A 20,448-nucleotide genomic window follows, 5' to 3' on the forward strand; every position below is an offset into this window, starting at 1 on the left:
GCTGTCTGGTCAAACAAAGGATTTTGAAAGTCCAGATGCAGTCTGCACCTAGGAAAAGATTCCTTAAAGAAACAAAGTAATTCAAAGTGAGCAGCATCTGCCCTTTTTGTTTTTTATTTTAATATTGATTGGAACTGTCATAAAGTGGGAAAAAACCCCACTTTTTTAATGGTAGTGGAGAATTTTTCTGCAAAATATTTAATTTGTCAACAAGTTACACTAAAAAGTAAATATTACATAACTTGCTGGAAGAAACATTTTCACTTTTGCAAATAGTAATGTAAATGTTAAATTTGCTTTTATTTCCCCCCCTTGGTTTTTAAAAGGAAAATAAAATAATTTGCCAGATGTCTTTGAGATTTGATGATAGATTACGCAGTACAGAAGCTTGACACCTGGTAGAAATTCTCCTTTCTGCAAAGCTTTTATAATGTAACAATATAAATTCATATATCTAAGGTAAACTGTTTTCCTACCCCCATGGGACTCACACAAATTTCTCCTATTAGCATGGTGCAGGGATTCTACTTAGACTGCTCACCTGATGAGCAGAAATCTACACAAGTGGCATTTGCAAAATCCCAAAAGAGAGAGACTCTAGTTGGAAATAATAATAATTAAAAACATTTTTAATTTAGAGGGGACCATGCTCAAAGACATTCCAGCATCTTACTAGAAAATTACTGGTACAATAATAAACAACCCCGATGGCTGGGGGTGGGTAAAATAATTCAGGATCGTGAGGTGGTATTTTGCCTATGTGCTGTGATTCTTGGCTTTGTTTTAACAGTATCATGGCAGCTCTCCCCTGAGAAGGGTGCTCATTTCCTATATAAAGGATGAAAAGCTCCCTCATTTTCTGAAACACTGCAGGTCCCTCTGTTTCCAGAAACTTGCTTGAGTAGCACTGCTGTCTGAGAGTCGAACAAATAAACCTCACTTGTCCCTGCTTTCCCTGGGATTTTGGACTGTTGGCTCAAACAATGCCTCTCACAGTGAAGGAAAGAATTTGTTGAACTGAATTTATTAATTATGGGCCAAATATTGATGTTCTGATTCTGCACTTACCTATTCTACGACAATGTAAAAACAGAGCCAAGATCTTTATAATTCTGTTTTTGCTTTATTGACAGCGTGCCAGAACAAAAGTGGCATCATCTGGGAAAGTATAATGAATATTTTGCCTAGAACAACTTTGGTGTGTTTGTTTCTTTAAACGTAATCTAAGACATTAAAAAAACCCTTTCTGTCAGTGAGATCTAAGCATTAGTCTCTAGACAATTCTTGCGGCAATTAAGAATTACATAACAATCTGATTGTTATGAGTCAAAATAATAAACTAGTAAGGATTAATAGAATATTTGGCTAGGAAAAAAGGAGACTGACTGTCTTGTCTTTCTGCGGGCTGTGAGGAGAAAAGCTCTTCCACAGAGGACCAAAGCTTTTGGATGAGAAGGGACTGAAATGGATGATTTAATATACCTTCACAGAACAAATGTTTTGACTAATACCTTGCCCAGGACATTAAGTAAATGGCAAAGCAGTGAATTTCTTTGCTAAACACTGCTCTATTTGCATGAAGGTACTTCCTCTATGAATTGGGCTGGTTGATGCTGAGAAATACTGACTTACTGAGGCAGACTGGGCAGAGGGTTTCATAAACAGAACATTTTTACCTACTGGTGGTCTCTCTCCATCCCTTCTCTGCTCTTTAAAGGCTTCTCTAGTATCTCGGCATAAGAGGTAGTTTTAAGTGAGAACGCTGTGATTTTTTTTTTTTTTTTCCCCTGAAAGAAATAAAATCTCTGTACTCCTAGTCCCAGTATCAGTATGCTGCTTCAAGGAGAGCTGTGTTAATGCTATTAATTGTCTCTTTAATGTATTGCTACTTCATTGCAAGGTTACTGCTGGCACCTCAGAGCCTGATCAGGCAGGAATGGCCAAGTAGAAAATAGGGACCTTGAGACCTTGTGTCCTCCGGCTCCCTGGAGAAGTGTAGGTGGGTGGAAAGGAGGAGGAGGGAAGCACTGGAGAGAACGATGGTCCCTCTGCCTCCTTCCTCCTATAAGCAGTAGTGCTGGAAACTTCAGTCTGTTCAGGGTGCAAGTCTTTCTATCAGAGACCAAAATCATGACCGGTCCGAGTTGAAAGTCACTTCTATCGTCTTCTCTCCCCAGACTAATGCAGTAACAGCAAGGCTCTGGTTTCACAACACAGCCAGGATGGACCTCAGGAAGCAGAGAGGTACGAAAGGTCAAGAGCTGCCTGTTACTAGAATACGTTTATCAGACCCAGAGTTTGATTGGGCAAATTAGATCAGGTAAATATTTAGCATGCACAGGCCTCGCCTATAAACATCAAGGAGTATATGATATATGACAGGGTAAACCACCAATAGCTGGCCAAAGGCCCAGCAAACGCAAGCACAACAGTGCAGGGCATTCACTCCTCCGATCCAGGGCACGGCCTCCTTGGCGGAGCCCCAGCTGCAGAAGAGCCAGCGTGGAAGGGGGCAGCCCGGCTGGGTAGGGGGCTGGCCTTGCAAACTAAATGGGGGAGAGAAGAAAAGGACATTCTCCTTTCTCTCCCTTCTTAAAATCAACGCTGGGTGATGTTTCTGTTATTTCTGACACGTTTCAGAAATAAACATCAATAGGAGCTAGAGAAGCAGAGCTAGCACCAGCACAGTCTTTGTGTACTTTTGCTCCACGGGGTTTCCTCTTCCCTTCTGTCACTTATTCTTCCGAGGAGACTTTTCTGACTAAGACAATAGCAGGCTCCTTTGCTACTGGCTCTCTTTGTGTCAGCCCACCAGCAGGGGATGCTTTGTAAACCAGAATGAAGATAAAGTCCCGGAAGACCAAGTAATCAAAATGAGGCGGGGGGGCCTACCCACAAAGTACAACTCAAGTTTTCTCTAATTTTGTGGCATTCACAGCTGGGTTGTGGTCATGGCTGACAGAAGACAACTGGTTCCTGGTGGATGTGAGTCTTCACCACTGCGTGTTACTTGCAAAATCTGCCAACTTCCCGAGGTCGTTCCGGCCAGCGAGGAGTGGGTAGGCAGGAGCTGCCGTAGGAATTAGTTGCCAAAATCAGGCAGCCCAAAAGGCCGCCTGCTTGGCCTATCCATGATGTCTGTATTGGTTTTGATTTGCAGCTGTTACCCATGTAGGGGATTTATATGAAGTGTAGATCAGAATCTAGAATTATATTCAGCACAGGAATATTTCAATTCTGGGAGTTCTGGTTCAGAGCGATCACTTGTTCAAACTGCAAAAAAATAATCCCTCAGCTTTTATTGGAAGGGCTTCCAGGGAAGGCCTTGAACAGATTTATACTGTTTCTTTCAATCTGTACAACACTGCTGCTGCTAGAGTCTGTGTGCTTGCTTCCAAAGGAGAATGGCAGACAACACAACATACATACAATGCAAAATTTGTCACTTCCACAGGCAGAACTATCAACCTGGCTACTAATATAGAATTGCCAAGAGGAGCATTATATTTGTCTGGATTGTTTTGTTTTTTTTTTCTTTCTTGAAGCTTTCTACAATATCTCCTTGTGCAGAACAGATGCAAGGCAAAAGTACAGCTGAACAGATGCAAATCAGATAACTAGCAGAGATCTGAAATGTGTAGTGAACTTTCTCACACATCCATATGCTTCACTGTGCACTCCTCTTCACAGAGAGGGAAGCTGTTATGAGCAAAGAGGTATGTGATGGTTTCCCCTATATAAAAAGAGCACCCTGGCAGCATGTCCGAGGAAGCATCAGCTGGAGTTCTCTGGGCCACCATGGGGCCTGAGTGATTTGGAGGGGGTTGGGCACCTGTTTCCAAGCTGGGTGAGGTTTCCTGTGAGCATCAGTGTTAGCTGTCGGTGAATAGGACGGCCTCTGAAAAATGGTTTGAGATCTGAGTTCCGGGTTGGCATCTGAGTTTTGATCCCTAAGAAGCTCACCGTTACCAGCTACTGGAATTGCATTACTCCAAACAGTTCAGCACTGTTGATACCATATGCAACATTAATTCTCTGATCTTCTAAACATGCAATAGAGAAAAGAGAAAGTATGTGCTACTAGATGACCTTAAATCTACATTGTAGGGCTGATAAATCCTGGTGTCTCACGCCGAAGAGGACAGTTGTTCCATTTAGTTGGTAGAAAAATGCCTGGTGCCCTGATCAACCACAATCCTTTTCATAGCTGTCAAATCCTTTCAATCAACTGTCAGCGCTCAAGACACCAGGAGTGTGCTGAAAATACCACACACCTAGTAATTTGTTTGCCCTGCTGATGTGAGCACCAAGAAAAGCCACCATGTGGGCCAGATTCAGTCCTCATGCCAACAGAGTGGCCATCCCCAGTCCTTAGCATCACTGCGAGTGAAATATGATGGCTCTGTCACCCACACTTTATTTGGGAAAGTACCAGGATCCATTTTGGAAATGAGGCTGAGGACTGTGCTAGAGAAGCAAAGGCCTTTTGGTTTGAAGTGGCTGACAGAGCTGTCCCAGAGGCACCTGATACTTCAGGGCCTGACTGACAAGGCTAACTTCAGTAAGATTTCAGTGGGGAATTTTAAGGTAAACCTAGCACAGTTTTCAGTTTGTGTTAAACGCTGTACTGTAAGTCGTGGGAATCTTAGGAGATGGTTGAGGTGCAGCACCAAAGGTTCCAGTGTGGGACATGGCAAAAAGTGGGGATGTTTTCAGCTGTTTGAAACTGAACTAGCCTCCCTTGTGTGTCAGTGTCCCAAAGCCTCTCAGTCCCTGGTGTGCTTTCCAAATTCTGCCCTCTGGGCCACTATCGGGGTGTTCTGCAAAGTGCTTTCCGATACAAACAGCATCCAATTTGCCTCCATCCTTCAGGCTTCTTAAAGAGCCCAACTGAAAACAAATGTAGTCAGCAGCTTCTGATGTAAGTTTATTAATGTTTGGGCATATAACAACATTCCCATTACATACCTTCTTTGAAATAAAGTGCAACTGATGACTGTTTTGCCATTTTTATGCACCGTTATTTGGTAGATTTGTGTGGTTAGTGACGGTAAATGCCAGTCTAACATTGCCGTTTTCAAGGCAGTGACTATTGATGTGAACGGGCAGGAATGGAAAACATTTCCAAAAACGTCTTTCAGTTTTGGGGTACCTGCATGTGCAAAGGTCTGATGTTTAGAGATCTGATACTTGGCATTTTTCAAAACCTGACTCCTTTATATGTGTAATTGAGGCACCCGTAGTATTTGAACTGTTCTGGAAATGAAAAGATAGGTGGTCGGGGGGGGTTTTGTTTGGGGGTTTGTTGGTTTTTTTTTTGTTGGTTGGTTGGTTTTGTTTGGGGGGGGTTGTTTGTTTGTTTGTTGGGGGTGGTTTTTGTTTGTTTTTTTTTCACTTCTGTTTCTTTAACTGACAACTTGAAATTCCCACACACCCCACCCCCAGGCCAGTAACCTTGTCTTCTGTAGTGGAGCCTGTGCTTGCCCTACTCAGGGCCTAGAAACCAAGACTGGAGGTGACAACCACCACTCCTTACTCTTCACATCACCAGTTTCTCTTGCTCCTCTTCTACTTCTTGCCACTCCTTCGCGGAGGCAGAGCTAACCCACTGCTGCTTGTAGCAGGGTACTTCCCTCGGAGGCCTGGAACTGCAAACAAAACATTTAGTCTACATGTGGTTGTTTGGATTTCTAATCTGATGAAACCTTGCTCCAGATTCTCCCTGGAGGAAATGAAGCAGGAAATGGCATTTTCTCCATTTCCTTTACCTCAGTGTCACCCTGTTCATCATCTGATGAGATGATACTATGCTTGAGAAACACTTAGGGGATTTTTTTTTTCCCCTAGGTTTTTCTCCTGACAAATGTAGGCTCTGTCAATCCTTCCATTTATTTCCCTCGAAAGTGTGAATTATAAGAACGTTCATGTTTTTTATCTAAGCAGATTACACACATTGGATGTACAGACATCAATTTATTACACTTTTCTTCCACAATATTGATTAATAGGAAACTATCTCCATTGTGTAGGCCTGGGTTCTGGAAAAGGCTATTTTATTCTCAGGAATGATGCACTCAAACTGTAAATGTATAGCTATGCTATCATGGCGCATTTTGTTCAAAGGGGATGGGAAGGAGGAAATTCTTGCTGCTTTAAACCTTACTGTGTTTTTTGCATTATCTCCTTGGGTCAGATATCAAAGGTGGAAACCAATCAGTCCCTTCAGATGTGCCATTTTAAATCAAATAGTGAATTATGTTTTAAACAAGTAACAAGTGTGCAATGTATGCCTTCAAGTAACTGAATCTTAAAAATTAGTAAAAATTTCATCCTGAAACGAACATCTCCATGGGAGTTCCTCTTCAGTGGCCCTGTCTACACATCTGTTTTGTCGCTTGTGCTGGTCCATGTCAGAGAGCATGCGTGGCAGGGTCCAGGGCTGGCTTGGTGCCCAAGGAGATTCTGGTCTGAAGGGAACAAGCAAAAACTGGAAGTCCCTGAAGTGGGAGGAGAGCTGGGGGGAGGCAGACCTTGAAGAAGCTGAATTGGGTCCCTTCCTTGAGGCCCAAAATACCTCCTTAGTGGTTCACCAGCAACAGACGGGAAGACAACGGGTGGCAGATCCTCTAGTCACTGTGTCAGAGTTAAGAGAGTGAAAAGAACATCTAGGACACTTTGCGTTATTTAAAAGCCCAGTCTGTCTTTCATGATATAGCTCCCCATGCATCTCAAAGCTGAGGGTATGGCTTGTGTCAGGACTTGAGGCTTATCGGCTCACCAGCTTGGTGGGGTCAGGAAGTAGGAAAGCACGTTGTGGTGTTCAGGGATGAGCAATGTATCAGGATGTAAAAGAAGAAAGAAAAGAGCCTCATCCTATGTATGGGTGAGTATGAGAGTGCAAAGCCCTCCTCTGACTGGAGCAAATGCTGATGCTCCTTGTGGGATGCTGTGGCTGGACCCTCCCACAGGACTCCGCACCTTCCTCTCCCTATTGAATGCAGGCAAGTGAGAAATCTACCTATCCTGTCAATCAGAGCTTCCCCAAGTAACAGCAGAAGGACAAAATTGGCAGGATTCTTGTCAGTTTTGCTGCTGCCCATAGGGTACTGATTATCATTAATGAGTCTTATTGATTTCACTGTGCAGCTTCTTGGGAACAACAAGAGAAGCCTGTCTGCGGACTCAGAAACACAGCAAGGCAGTGGGTCATATTTGGAAAGTTATCTGTGCAATCACAAGGGCTGGATTTTTTTTTTTTTTGGTCTTGTTTTGTTCAAATTAAAGGCTAGATTCTGCAGAAGCTGATGATTTCGAGAGCCACATCCTTCCCCAGTCTCATCAGGAAATCATTCCACTTACCACTGGTGAGTAGGTGAGTGGGTTTCTCAAGCCCTTACAGAAGCTGTATTCTCAGCTTCAAGAGAGGGAAAGAGTTGTAATGTGACAAGAGTCTCTCGGGGATCTTGGGGTCTGATGCTTTCAAGACAGGCTGGTTTTTGTTTGTTTTGGTATTGGTTAGCTCTGGCTGCCGCATTGCTCCACCCACGAGGACGGTGGGCTTTGCCCTGTCTTCTTAGTAGTGATCCTTGTTGTAAGGTGTGGAAATTAAATCTCCAGATTCAAAGCCCTAACTGAAGGGCAGTATGTGGAAGGATTCCCCCTTTACCTAGACATCATGTCTCCAGCTCATCCTCCCCCCACCCCTCAGCCCTGGCAAGGAACGCCAGCAAAAACAAGTGCTGTTTGTTTGTTTGTATTTTGCTATAAAACCGAAAATAGGAAAGTTACTGTGCTTTATTTTTTTAATTTTTTTTTTTTTAACAGAACAGATGTTTCCCAACAGTTTTTTCCCTCTTGGTTGAAAGCCCCTAATTTCTGTCAAAACACCCATCAGGCAGTCACTCTGTAACTAGCTGTACTCAGGCCGCCAGCGGCATCCTGTTGCCTGCACCGAGTTTTGAGTCCACAGGGGGTTTGCAGCTCCCAGAGTAACTCCGGAGCGCGGAAGGCGAGATCTTGGGATTAACTCCATCCTCTCCCCACGAGTGGGTCTCTTAAATTGTAAAAAACAAATAGGGAAACAATCTCCCCCCGCAGATAGCCTTTTTAAAACTAGACAGTGCTTCCTCTCCCTGCCCTCCTCGTTTGAGTGTTGCGAATGGCGGTGCCTCCAGACGGGAGTGACGACAGCCCAGTGACATTTATCGTTCGGTAATCAGTTAATTGGCACAGCCCTCTACCTTTCAGCCTGCACGTCTTAGGATCACACCGGATTTCTGACCTGTGATAACTTTGCTTTGAAGGGACAGCTTGATCCTTAAGCCCATTAGCCAGATGCCAGCCCTGGCTGGGGCGATGACGGGTAGATCTGGGCACGGGCAGCTGCCAGCTGTGCACTGCCGGCCGCCTCCTTCCACGGGATGAACCCGGCCCACAGGATTGGGGACTGGGCTCTGAGGAGGGCAGGTTCACCCTCAAAGATATCTCCCCTAATTCCCAGCTGTACGCCCAATCCCTCCCCTGCGCTGTGGAGGGGAGAGGACCGTTCTAGCCCCCTCAGCAGCCTGAGGTGTGGGACAGAGCTAGGGGCACGATGCCAATGGTGTGGCAAATCCCCTTTTCCTAGGTTCCTGAGGATAGCTGTGGCCATGGCAAGTGCTTGGAAAACTTTCCACATCAGTTGCAAAGCTGCCCTTGGAGTGAGGCCATCTTATAGAGTCTGTTTAAAATTAAAAAAAAAAAAAAGTATAAAATGGAAACATTCCCTCACTCCCCCATCTCCTTATCTCACTTAAAAGTAAAGGAAGTAGAACATTTTAAAGCAGCTTTGTTTCTATGGATGAAATGAATTGAAATACAGCTTCTTCCTCCCTTGATTTTCTGCCCTCGGCCAGGTAAAGAGCTGGTCCATTGAAATATTGACTATCATTAGTCTGAGATTTGGATTTTTTTCATCTCTCGATGAAGCACAGATCTTTTTTTGGTTACCATCAACCCTCTATCATAGCCGTTCCTGTGTAACACTTCCCCTTTGATATGACGATGACTTTGTACAGGGGAAGGACCTTTACCAGAAGAAGAATTGTTTCAAGAATTGATGAAGGGTGAAAAGAAATTGGCAGCGTATCATTAAAAGGGAAAAAAAGGAAAGACGGTGCACCTTGGCATATAGACGAAGGGGGAGGGAGGTGGCTCTGTGAAGGCAGCGAGCATTGCTAACAGGCCAGCTTAAAGCCCTCTTAACAACGTGCAGTTGCTCTCCCCAGCTCGTCCATTGATTTCCTCCTGCCCTCCATAGGCCTGGCTGCAGTTAAACCTTGTGTCCTCCACGTGATGCTGAACCGAATCAGATTTTGCTTTTAGTTGTTCGATCAAATTTTCCTTCCTTGAGCTTAGAAGGAAGGCACACTTGGGACTTTATAGTAATTGCCTCCCCACGCTGAACTGCTGATACCTTTATTGGATTGGCGTAGGGTTTCAGAGGACTGTGTTTAACATGCAGTGAGCCGCAGCAATGCAAACAGCTCCAGTGTTTAAACAAGCATCCATTAGGCCAGGAAACAAGACAGTGCCAGCCCATTTGGTGCTCTTTAGGGCTGGCAGCTTAAGGGGAACGGTGCAGCAGGGCTTGCTTGGGGGGGCAGGATGGGGGAGGCACAAATGCAGTGTCAGGAAAACAAGCAAAGCATCTCTGTAGGTTTGTGAGAAATGAGCCGGGGGGGGACGACTTGCGACTGGGGACATGTGCAAAGCTCATTAATATCTCATTATGTTCGAATTGCAGTCTCCCAGCAGATTGGCATTAACATGTGATGTGCTGGAGGAAGGGGCTACAGGAGAGCAGCAGGGATATTTTAAGCAAGCTTTTTTTTTCTCTTTTTCCCTTTACATTGAAGAAGCGGAAAAAATAGTGTGCTCAGGGCAAGGTGCCAGCAAACCACGATGTTTTGTGCATCAGCCCAATACAGTACACTTCATCAAACAAGAACAGTGCTCAGTTGGGCTTATCATAGTACCCACTAGCATCTTTCAGTATTTCTAATAAACCTTTATTTTCAGGAGTGCTTAACTCAGCTGTGAAATTTGGCTCAGCATGAAAATTCCAACATTCAGGATCTCAGCCCAGGATTAATTCCCCCAACCCCCAACCGGATGGATTGGGGAGTGCGGGGGGTACTTGGACGTTTTGCTCCCTTCTGTAAGTTTGTAGATAGCATGATGTCTGAAATGCTTTTTCTCATGCTCCTATACTGAAATAGCTTTTGTTTTATCCTTAGCTGGAGCATTGCAGTCATTAGCTTATCAGCTGATAAGCTGCAGTCATTAGTTTATCAGCTGACATCAGTGCCCCTACTGGCTTCTGCAGGACCACATACATTTTTCTGATAAAATCTTGGCTGCCATGTTACTGGGAAAATACCCATTAGTTTTAGGGCCAGTTATTCCTTGACTTTCTATACCTGAACATATAGATCCTCTTAGAAAATAAAAGGCAACTCACAACAATGGCTTATCCAAAAAAGAACAAGCAATCAAGGACTTTCTGTAGCAGGCTCTCCTCCCTGTCTTCCCATTGCTGACTTGCATGATTTATCTTGGTAAATTTTCATTGAGAAGACTGGAGTCACGAGAGGGACAGAGAATGTACTTCTGTTGTACCCTGCAGCACTGGGCTTTTGTGCAGAAGTGTTTTATTGACATGTACCAGTGAAACCTATGGATTTTGCTTTTCTGCAGACACCTAGTCGTTCTACTGTTGCATACAAAAATCATTTTCATGTGCTGTATTTGAGGAGACGTTTATAGCCAAACTGTAAGAAAATCGTTCTTCTTCAACTCCTTTTGTGCTACAAGAGCAAAACAATGGTTAAATTAGCTCTGACTCTTACGAAATGCTTGCAAGCCTATAGATCTTGGTTCAGACTGCGTATTATGTTTGAACTTTATTGCCTAGGCTATTTGTGATGTGTTTATCCTTCCTAGTAAACTTTCTTTTACTTTTATGGAACAATATTGGAGCCCTCCAGTGGCCAAACTAATCATTCTGAGGAATGGAGTTCAAGTTCTGCCAAGGAGGTTGATTTTTCCCTTCCCTATTAAAAAATTAATTTGGCTATCTTTTTATGTGGAGTTTGAGTCACAGCATCATATGTGAAAAGTAAGGAAAGCTAGGAAAAGAATAAATAGTCTCTCTGCATATCTGGAATCTCCACATATTTATTCTTCTATATTTTCAAGAATTTAATGAGTTGATTGTTTAAACAAGCTCAATTAGATTACATTTTCTGAGGGGATCCCATTATGCATATGAAGCAGAGAAAATAAATTTTGAGTATCATGACAGTTCACGTTTCCTGAAGTGACTCTATCCGTGCTGTTTTCTAGCAAAGGCCATTTTTTGTACACGATATTGTCATTTGTATCAGGGGCCTCAGCATGTTGAAGATTTCGGCCTCAAGGCTCCCTTGTCTGCTGCTCCCACTGGTGTCTTTCACTTTCCATGGCCTTTCACTGTGATACCTGCTCTGTGTATGAAATAATATCTTTTATTTATATTGTATGCCCTGGATATTAGTAAGAAGAATTCTCTTTATAAGGAATGTTGAGATCCTCAAGAAAAACTTAACAGCTAAAATCGCTTACTTATGCCTCCTCATGTTTGGTGTGACGGTTATCACAGTTCTTCCTTTTAGATACCGAACTGCAACAATAGTCTTTAGGAACCCAAAATCAGATAGGTAGGTCACGGTTATGTTGGAGCTGGGAGGAGCTGTTGGAGGTGGGGGATGACCAGGGGAAGAGGAGAAAGTATGGTCATTTGTTTATCTTTTAATGGGATGACCCCAGTCTGGCATTCAGTCCATGTTCAAAAAGCAGTTAAGCAAGTGCTTAAGGTTGTTATTCCTGCGCCGACTCCTCTTTATTTAGGGGTCACTGGAAATGAGTTTGAATCACTTTGCGTTGTATAGCTGCAGCTTTATAAAATCATGTATTATCATCAAAATGCTTCAGAACTGGAATATTCAAAAACTGGTAGAGGGAGGGTTCTGTTTATTTTATTTTAGTAAAGAGCTTCAAAGTAGCTTTTCTTCTGCAGGCACTGTAGGAATAAGAACAATTGTACTGGGTCATCTCAAAGGGGCATTTAGCCCAGTGTCCTCTCCGCAACTGAAGTCAGTAAGCAGAGTGTAAGAAACAGAGCAGGCACAGAGCGCCTTCCCTGGCATACCTTCCCACCTTCCAGCCATCACAGGAGTAAGAACCACTTGCTGAGCCCATCTGTAAGCCATTTGCTTTTGCAGCCCCATACATACGTGAAGAAAGTTTCTTCTTGTTCTTGCAGGGTGGGGTGAAAATGAGGAAAGCCAAGAAACAGTTGCAGCAGAAACTTCTTGCTTGCACTGCTGATAGGGGCAAGTTATGCAAATCCCTCTCGTCGGTAGTAGCTGGAATTCCTGGAGCAACCCTAGGCATTGTTTCCTTTCATGTTTTTTATGTGAGCTTGAGAATTGCTGGAGGAGATGGATGCCCAGCTCCAACTCACTTTTTGAGGAAACTGCTAATGAGGTCAGTTTGTCTCATGGCTTTTTCCAAGACCTTTAAGCACAGCAGAGCTGGGAAGAAAGCGGTCAGATAGATGGGGAGAGGCTGATCACAGAATATGAATATGCACTGAGGGTGGGAGTAAGAAGAGGCCTTGTAACTGTCAGAAGGAAGGCTGATGCTCTAGAGCCACTTTGCCTTCTGCAGCCACGTAACTTATCTGTAAGGCTGTGAGATCTGAACTGTGAAAATATGGGAAGCAGTGACAGGAGAGGAAAAAAGATGGGACTATGCAAGGGGGGGAGCAAATGTTCCCCACCTGCCTGATGCACATTTCATCCCCAGCTCCCTGAAGCCTCCCATCACCGCACAGAGCTGCTGCCACTGTTGCTAACTTGCCACTTGTTTGTCATAGCCTGCTCTGATGGCTGCTGCCACCCAGATGAGAGCTTCAGGGGTCCGGCAGAGCTATGGGGAAGCAGAGGAGGCAGGGACCAGTTGTAGCTCTTAGCCCTTCACGGGGCAGCAGCACAAGAGCAGCTTTATCCCCAGGGACTCCTGCCTGCATGCCTTTACTAAGAGACGTTGGAGTGTAAGCCGGGAATGCCAGAGCACACAGGCTGTCTGCAGCCCTGCTGTGCTTAGACCGAGAGGCGAATCTGTGTGGTTCTGTGGTTTAGTCTGAATCCTCGTGGTTTGAACCTCTGCTAGACAGTGGCTGCGTGGAGAGACGGCGTTCCCAAGAAGGGCACTGTGTCCTGCTGCGTTCCCCCCGCAGCTCCTTAGGGAGCCTTTCACCCAGTACCCATTTAGTAGCTCACTGTCTGGTAACGTTTCCAGGCCCTGTACGGAGAGAACATCCTTGGGTAGTTATGCTGCTGTACAGAGACATAGGGAATGCTTGAGGGGAAAAATATCTGCTCTAGTTTCAGGCATTGCAGTCCTTTCTCATTAGCAGGGAGAGGAGAAGGCTGCCACTACTTTGCTGATGAGTCAGGAAAATCCTCTATGTTTGCAGTGTCGAATGCTTCTAATATGATTATTGCGGGTCTGAATTTGGAGTTTGGCAATACCAGACAGCTCTGGTTTTGGTGCAAAAAAAAAAAAAAAAAAAAGTAGTGACTTATGTCCCCAGACATACTGAGACCACGGTCTCCTGCAAGTCCTACAGCCATCAGGACCCACAATATTCAAGGCTGGTTCTTGGCCTCGTGTCTTCCACCTGGCATTGAAAAAAGTCAGTCTCGGGCAGCTGGGCATTTTAAAGCTGGGCCCTTAATGTAATTCTGAAATATGCTAATTGCCAGGCTTTTGTTTTCATTTGACAGTTTTGAAAAGCTTAGAAGAAAGGAGGAAAAATAAAGGAGTATTGTAAATAGCCCTAGGAAAAACCTCAACCTGCTGCCCATGTCATTTCCTTTAAAAACAAACTTTCGTACTGTGGGAAGCTTTATCACACAGCAGATTTGCACACAATCCTATATACCCGATATCTACACGATTTTTCCATCATTTCTTAAGCATGCTTGCTCATTTAACATCTTTATCAATGATCTGGACGAAGGGATCGAGTGTACTCTCAGTAAGTTTGCAGATGACACCAAGTTGTGTGGGAGTGTTGATCTGCTGGAGGGTAGGCAGGCTCTGCAGAGGGACCTGGACAGGCTGGATGGATGGGCCGAGGTCAATTGTATGGGGTTTAACAAGGCTCAGTGCAAGGTCCTGCACTTGGGCCACAGCAACCCCATGCAATGCTACAGGCTTGGGGAAGAGTGGCTGGAAAGCTGCCCAGCAGAGAAGGACCTGGGGGTGTTGGTTGACAGCTGCCTGAATATGAGCCAGCAGTGTGCCCAGGTGGCCAAGAAAGCCAATGGCATCCTGGCTTGTATCAGAAATAGCGTGGCCAGCAGGACTAGGGCAGTGATTGTGCCCCTGTACTCGGCACTGGTGAGGCCCCACCTCGAATACGGTGTTCAGTTTTGGGCCCCCCACTACAAGAGAGACATTGAGGTGCTGGAGCGTGTCCAGAGAAGGGCAACGAAGCTGGTGAAGGGTCTGGAGCAGAAGTCTGATGAGGAGCGGCTGAGGGAGCTGGGACTGTTTAGCCTGGAGAAAAGGAGGCTGAGGGGAGACCTTCTCGCTCTCTACAACTGCCTGAGAGGAGGTTGTAGAGAGGTGGGGGTCGGTCTCTTCTCCCAGGTAACAAGTGATAGGATGAGAGGAAATGGCCTCAAGTTGCGCCAGGGGAGGTTTAGACTGGATATTAGGAAATTTTACTTCCCTGAAAGGGTTATCAAGCATTGGAACAGGCTGCCCAGGGAAGTGGTTGAGTTGCCATCCCTGGAGGTATTTAAAGGACATTTGGATGAGGTGCTTAGGGACATGGTGTAGTGGTGGTTTTGGCAGTGTTAGGTTTATGGTTGGACTCGATGATCTTAAAGGTCTTTTCCAACCTATATGATTCTGTGATTCTGTGAAAGTTGTTACTAAGGTTACTACAACTGTTACTTAAGAAGGAAGAAGTGCTTGCTTACCCCAAAGCTTGTCTATATTTCCTTGCTATCTGTGCATCTAATTAAAAATACCTTTTTTTTTCTATGGACTTTGCTTAGACCATCATGGTTATAACACTACTATTTATCTGGAATTTAAATCACAGCCCCTCCTGCTACCCCTCCCCTTATCCCTTCCTCTTTTAAGTAATCCAGAAATGATTAAGCATGTAAGTTACCAAGCAAGAATTTGGAGCTGCACAACCTTCTTTCCCTTGGCGCTACAAGAAAGTACGACTCTTTCCAAGAGCAAATGTAATATCATAATTATATGCCAAACTATGAAGATTTCAAGCTTTTTTCGTCGAGTTTAGTGGGACAAAACTGAAGCCTCTGGAAATGAAACTGGGGGAAAGATGTGACCCACACAGAAATCTTTATTAAACACAGATGTCAACAGCAGTAGCATGTAATTAGTGCCCTAATTGTGACTGGGCAAGTAATGTTGGTGGCTTGGGGAAGGTCCAGATGCAGGCATCTGACTGTGGATGCCTCTCTTTGAGCTAGTTACCAAGACTCCCTTTAAGGTCAGTGAAAAGAAAAAGACACTTCTAGAGCATGATTTATCTCATTCCTATCTCAGCCTGGTATAGGGGATATGAATTGCATCCTTAAGACTGGAATGAATCTACTTGTTCTTGCCTGCAACTCTCTTATGGTGTCTGCAGGAGTTCCCAGGCTCTTTCTGTCCTGTTTGTAGCTCCCCCCCCCCCCCCCCCCCCCCCCCCCCCGCTTTCTTTTTCCTGAATAAGACAAGAAAGAGAAGCAAAAGCACCTATTGATCTGAGAAGATATAAGGTATTTTGTATTCCCACTGGCTGGTCACAGGATTTGGGAGATTTGAGTCCAATTCTAACCCTGCCACTGACTTCATATGCAGCTTTAGGCAAGCTTCCTGCTCTGTTTTCTTAAGTGAAATTCAGAGGTTTAATGTATGTTTGCATCTGAATGACAGACATCATTTAAGTGCTGAGCGATGGTTTGTGGGTATTTTGACACACAAATAGGTTTTTTTCTTTTTAGATTCAGCCCACCTCTGTTTTTCTCTGAAAGCAAAATCCACATAATTCTGGTAGTAGCCCAGGAGTACTTTATCTCCAGACTAACAAATTAAAAGTGCCTTAGTACTAGGTGGCTCATCACTCCTAGAACAGGAGAAAAAGGTGGGAATGAGAAGTCTTTTAAGAAGGAAAATAAGGTTAGTGGAAGCCCATTATATGAATGCACAGCTGGCTTATGGTGCATTTCTATGGCTTATCTGACAGCAAACCATAATGTCTTGTGCTTCATACCTCCAAGGGGTTTAGGAAAGAACTGTAGTGTTCTCAGTGGCTCAGTCTTACCTACAGCGTCTAACAACAACAAATGCTTTTTTGTCGTCTTGTGTTTATTTGATACTGTTAAAGGCACAAACTCTCAGTGGTGAATGGGACTTGAAGTCTAAATTTAATTTGGATTAGCTGCTAATATATGCGTAGTATTCATAGATCGCTGAGATGAAAACCCATGTGAGTATCGTGGGCAGCAACTACATGTGCATGTGTGCACATGTGTGGAAAATGCAGGGTATTTTTTTGCCAGCAAAAGGAAAAAAAACTGTGTTGTGCACAATGGGCATGTACAGACATATGTAGCATTATGAGTTGCAGTTCCTTCCCTTGGAGGGCTGTTTTCAAAATACACAAATAGATAAAAGTACCTGATACTATTCTGGCAGGCAGCCACAACTGACTGGGAATTTGACCTGTTTAGCAGAGCACTGACCACCTTTCTCCTAGTCATCTTTTCGGTTTGCATGGAGACATCGCGAAGCCTTACACACTTTCGGGATTTTGGCAAACTTTTCCTGCCATTGCTACAATGAGTTCAACTGCACAACAGCCAGCAACTTGGAGAATTTGCCTGCACGCTGGCTGCTGCTGCTGCTTTTCTCTGGGACACTGTGTTGCTTCAGATAAGCTCTGAGTAGAACTGAGCATCTTCATACATAGATGGTTTAAGAAAGTAGAGATGTGGTTTCCTCCTAACAGTAGCTAACATTTTTTCAAAAGCATTCAGTGATAAGATACTCTGGTGATAAGATATCTGCAAACTTCACATAACAGCTTTAGAAGGTGGGCAGAGCAGGCAAGCATGGGACGTCTATTCACAAGACTCTGGTTACTGCTGAGGTGGGCCCTTCCCCGCCTGTCAGTGTAGGTCGTTTAGATTGACCACAGGCACCTTTTTTCTTGATGTCACTCAGACATCAACAGAAGGAGGGCTCTAGGCCAGGTGATTTTATAGGTACTGCTCACATTTCCTCCTGGCAACCATCTTTTCTAAGTGCCTCACAGCCCATTCCCCAACACTGGCATCTGTGTCCACGTTGGGCATCATTATCATGTGACAAGCAAATGTGCATTCACACTGTTGAGGAAGGTACTGGGGACACTGGGAGAAACAGTCCACGCTGCCTGCTGGAAGGGCGTGAAAGCCACGAGCAAACAGTATGAACTGCTTGGGCGGGTGTTCCACAGCTCCCGTCTTTCCTAGGTGCTCCAGGTATGTGCAGGGAGTGAAGAGATTCACCAGATTGCAACAGAGTGCCTCCTTTTTAGGATCTGTCCTTTGGGGAAGCCTGAAGCCAGTGCACATATGCCAATCAACTACGCTGTGTATGTATATTCATTCAGACTAGCGATGGGAGAGAGGAAGAGGTTTATCCTGGGGTGGAGATAGCTGCTGTAGATGAAATAAGGAAGGTAAGACCTGAGCAAAGACCTTGGTCTGATGAAGTCGTTCGTTGCATAAATCATTCTTTGTATTTTAGGTTGCTTAGGGTACTCAAGGTATATGCTTAAACATTTTACTGAATCGGAGCCTTGATTTGCTTAAAATCTCTTTTCTTCTTCCTTACACTTCATCAGTAGACTTAAATAGTACATTTGCAGTTCACCCCATACAGCAGGTCCAGCCTTGGGACTCTGTGACTCTGATAATCTCTGGGATCTAGGAGACCAGACACGTACTTTTCCATTAGTTGTTGTTGCATGCCTTTGTGGGACCCAAGGTCAGCGTGACGTGAAGGTACTGAGGCAACAAAGAAGTAAAGTTTGTATGGTTTGCTCGGACACATTTAGGGTGAAACTGCTATTCAGTGCTGCCTGGCCTTTAGCCCATGGCAAATAGTTCTCAAACTGTGCCCGGAATAATTCAGAACATGTCTGGGGCATCCTGTACAATCCTTTGACTCCTTTAGTCTTCACAGATCTTCAAGGATCCTGCAATGTTTTTTACAGTACTGGCTATAACTTGTATTCAAGCAAAAAAAGAATGTAAAGAAGAGTTGTTCCACCAGACTTGGTGTCCATCTCTGAAGAAATTTTGGTGCAGAAGAAGTGATCTTATCAGTGGACCCCTAACTCCCAGTGAATTTAACGGGAGCTGAGGGCTTCAGCACCTCTCACAAGTGAGCTATGGGTTTTGTACAGGAGTCTTACAAAACTGCTTCTGCATGCATTCTTTTAAATAGATATGCAAAGGCAAGGCAAACAAGCAGTTCTAGCATTGCTCTTCTTTCTTAGAGATGGATCAAGCTGATTGTGCTGATCAGGGAACTGTTTGGATGAAGGAAAAAGCCAGATCCATTTTAGATGATATCTCTGATATCTTTTCTATTTTAGAATTTTCAGTTAGTAGTTTGATTTTTTTTATGGTCTATAGCCTAGCACTATTCTACTTCCAAACTCATCTGTCCCATGTTTATTTTTTTTTCCTTTCCCCAAAAGAGATGGCTCAGGAGCATAATGAGAATTAGGACTTTGAAAAATATGACTATTAATTCATTAGCATGCAAAAGATTTATTTCCCTCCCCCTTCCCCCCATGCTTGGGTCTCCTTTGCAATGCCTATTGCACTGTTAATTGTTTAACTTGTACTTAGATAATCTACACTCCTTTAAAAGTATTTGTCCTTGCAAAGAAATCTTCAGGTCACCTATGTCCTCAGACAAGCTGCACAGTCAGGCACAGGGGACAGCTGGGGAAGAGGAGGCAGGCTTACGGAGACAAGCTCTGGCATAAATTCACCATTTTATTTGCAGCACAGTATAACTTGTCCTCTTGTTGATTCACAAGATTTTTCCTTTTTTATGCGCTAGTTGTGGAAATCTGTTAATTCTGATCTTAAACTATTTTCAAATAGAAGTTTCATTTATTATGATTTTACCGCAAGAGGGTGACTAAAATGCATGGGCTTGAACAGGTACAGTATGTAGACTGTCTGGCTCTCATTTCCTTCCTTTTCTGATTGTATCAAACACTTTGCTTCAAAAAACATGAACTTGAACTTAGTCGTGTGGAAGAATCCCTGAAATTACTTAGCCCGCATTGATTTGAGGAACTGGAAGATGCTACTTCATGCAACTGTGGAATAAGTAGCCATGCTGACATGAGGTGGTGTTTGTTGGGAGTTAACACCGGTGAAATGAATGGGAGACAACCATACCATTTCTGAGTTCAGCCTTCTGACAGCTTGCTATCAGTCTTCTAGAGATCGTACACTAGACAGGCTTTGGCAATAAAAGAGGTTGAATAGAAGCTCATAGTCCATGGAAACCAACAGTGTGATTGGGGGAGTACTGTCATGCCTCCACCATCCCTCGTCTTTTCTGGCTCCTCCTTCAGAGTTTCTCCAATAATATTCTGGAGTATTATATTATGCATGTAGATTGTGCCATGGCAGTACTTTGCATGCAACTGGAAAGTAATTTGCCTGCTCTAAGGCTAGGAAGGGCTTTTCCCTTAGAGCAGTTAGACAAGATTTTAGTCTGTCAGTTCTGAAGCCATAAACAGAGCTCATATCCTACCGGTGCCTTAATGATGAAGGAAAGCAGAGGCCGTGTCAGAGAGCTGCTGCTCCTTTGCAGAGCACAAGAACGCTTTCCTGTCCCAAATGCCCCTTCACTAGGCAGGCAGGGTGGCACCAGTGCACTTCACTAGCTTGCTACGACTCGTGCCCATCCAAGGATGACTAGGGGCAAGATTTTCCCCAGGAGACCGTTTCTAGTGTCACATACACAGTTTAAAGCCCTAGTGAGTAGTGAATGAGTAGCTGTGGTGCATGTGCAACAACACTGGCTATGTTACTTTGCTGCTGCTTAGTTTAAAACACAAGAGGTTCCTGCATGTCTTTTCTACCCTGATTTGCAGGAGTTCTTCAGGAGGTACGGCTTTAATAATCTGCAGCGTCTGCTTTTTATCATTAGTTTCCCCTCCTGTCCAGATACAAAGCAGACTGGGAATGTTTTCAAAGGGTGAAGATTTATCAGCACAACTCCCAGACAAGTCAATTAGAGGCTGCCTGACTAAAT

General features: G+C 44.2%; 1 protein-coding gene across 5 annotated transcripts in view; it reads left to right on the forward strand.

Moving 5' to 3' along the window:
- Positions 1-20,448, forward strand: part of MAML3 (mastermind like transcriptional coactivator 3) — a 257,442-nt gene that overhangs the window by 132,741 nt on the left and 104,253 nt on the right. Inside the window, exon 2 of one of the 5 annotated variants that reach the window (XM_075501042.1) lies at positions 7,285-7,364. The exons of the other annotated variants lie outside the window; for them this stretch is intronic. Within the exon in view, the coding sequence (XP_075357157.1) occupies positions 7,305-7,364 (60 nt within the window). The 5' untranslated portion in view covers positions 7,285-7,304. The remainder of the gene's footprint in view (positions 1-7,284; positions 7,365-20,448) is intronic. 5 annotated transcript variants of the gene reach the window in all.

Source organism: Mycteria americana, chromosome 4 (assembly GCF_035582795.1).
Source record: "Mycteria americana isolate JAX WOST 10 ecotype Jacksonville Zoo and Gardens chromosome 4, USCA_MyAme_1.0, whole genome shotgun sequence".
Classification (NCBI taxonomy): domain Eukaryota; kingdom Metazoa; phylum Chordata; class Aves; order Ciconiiformes; family Ciconiidae; genus Mycteria; species Mycteria americana.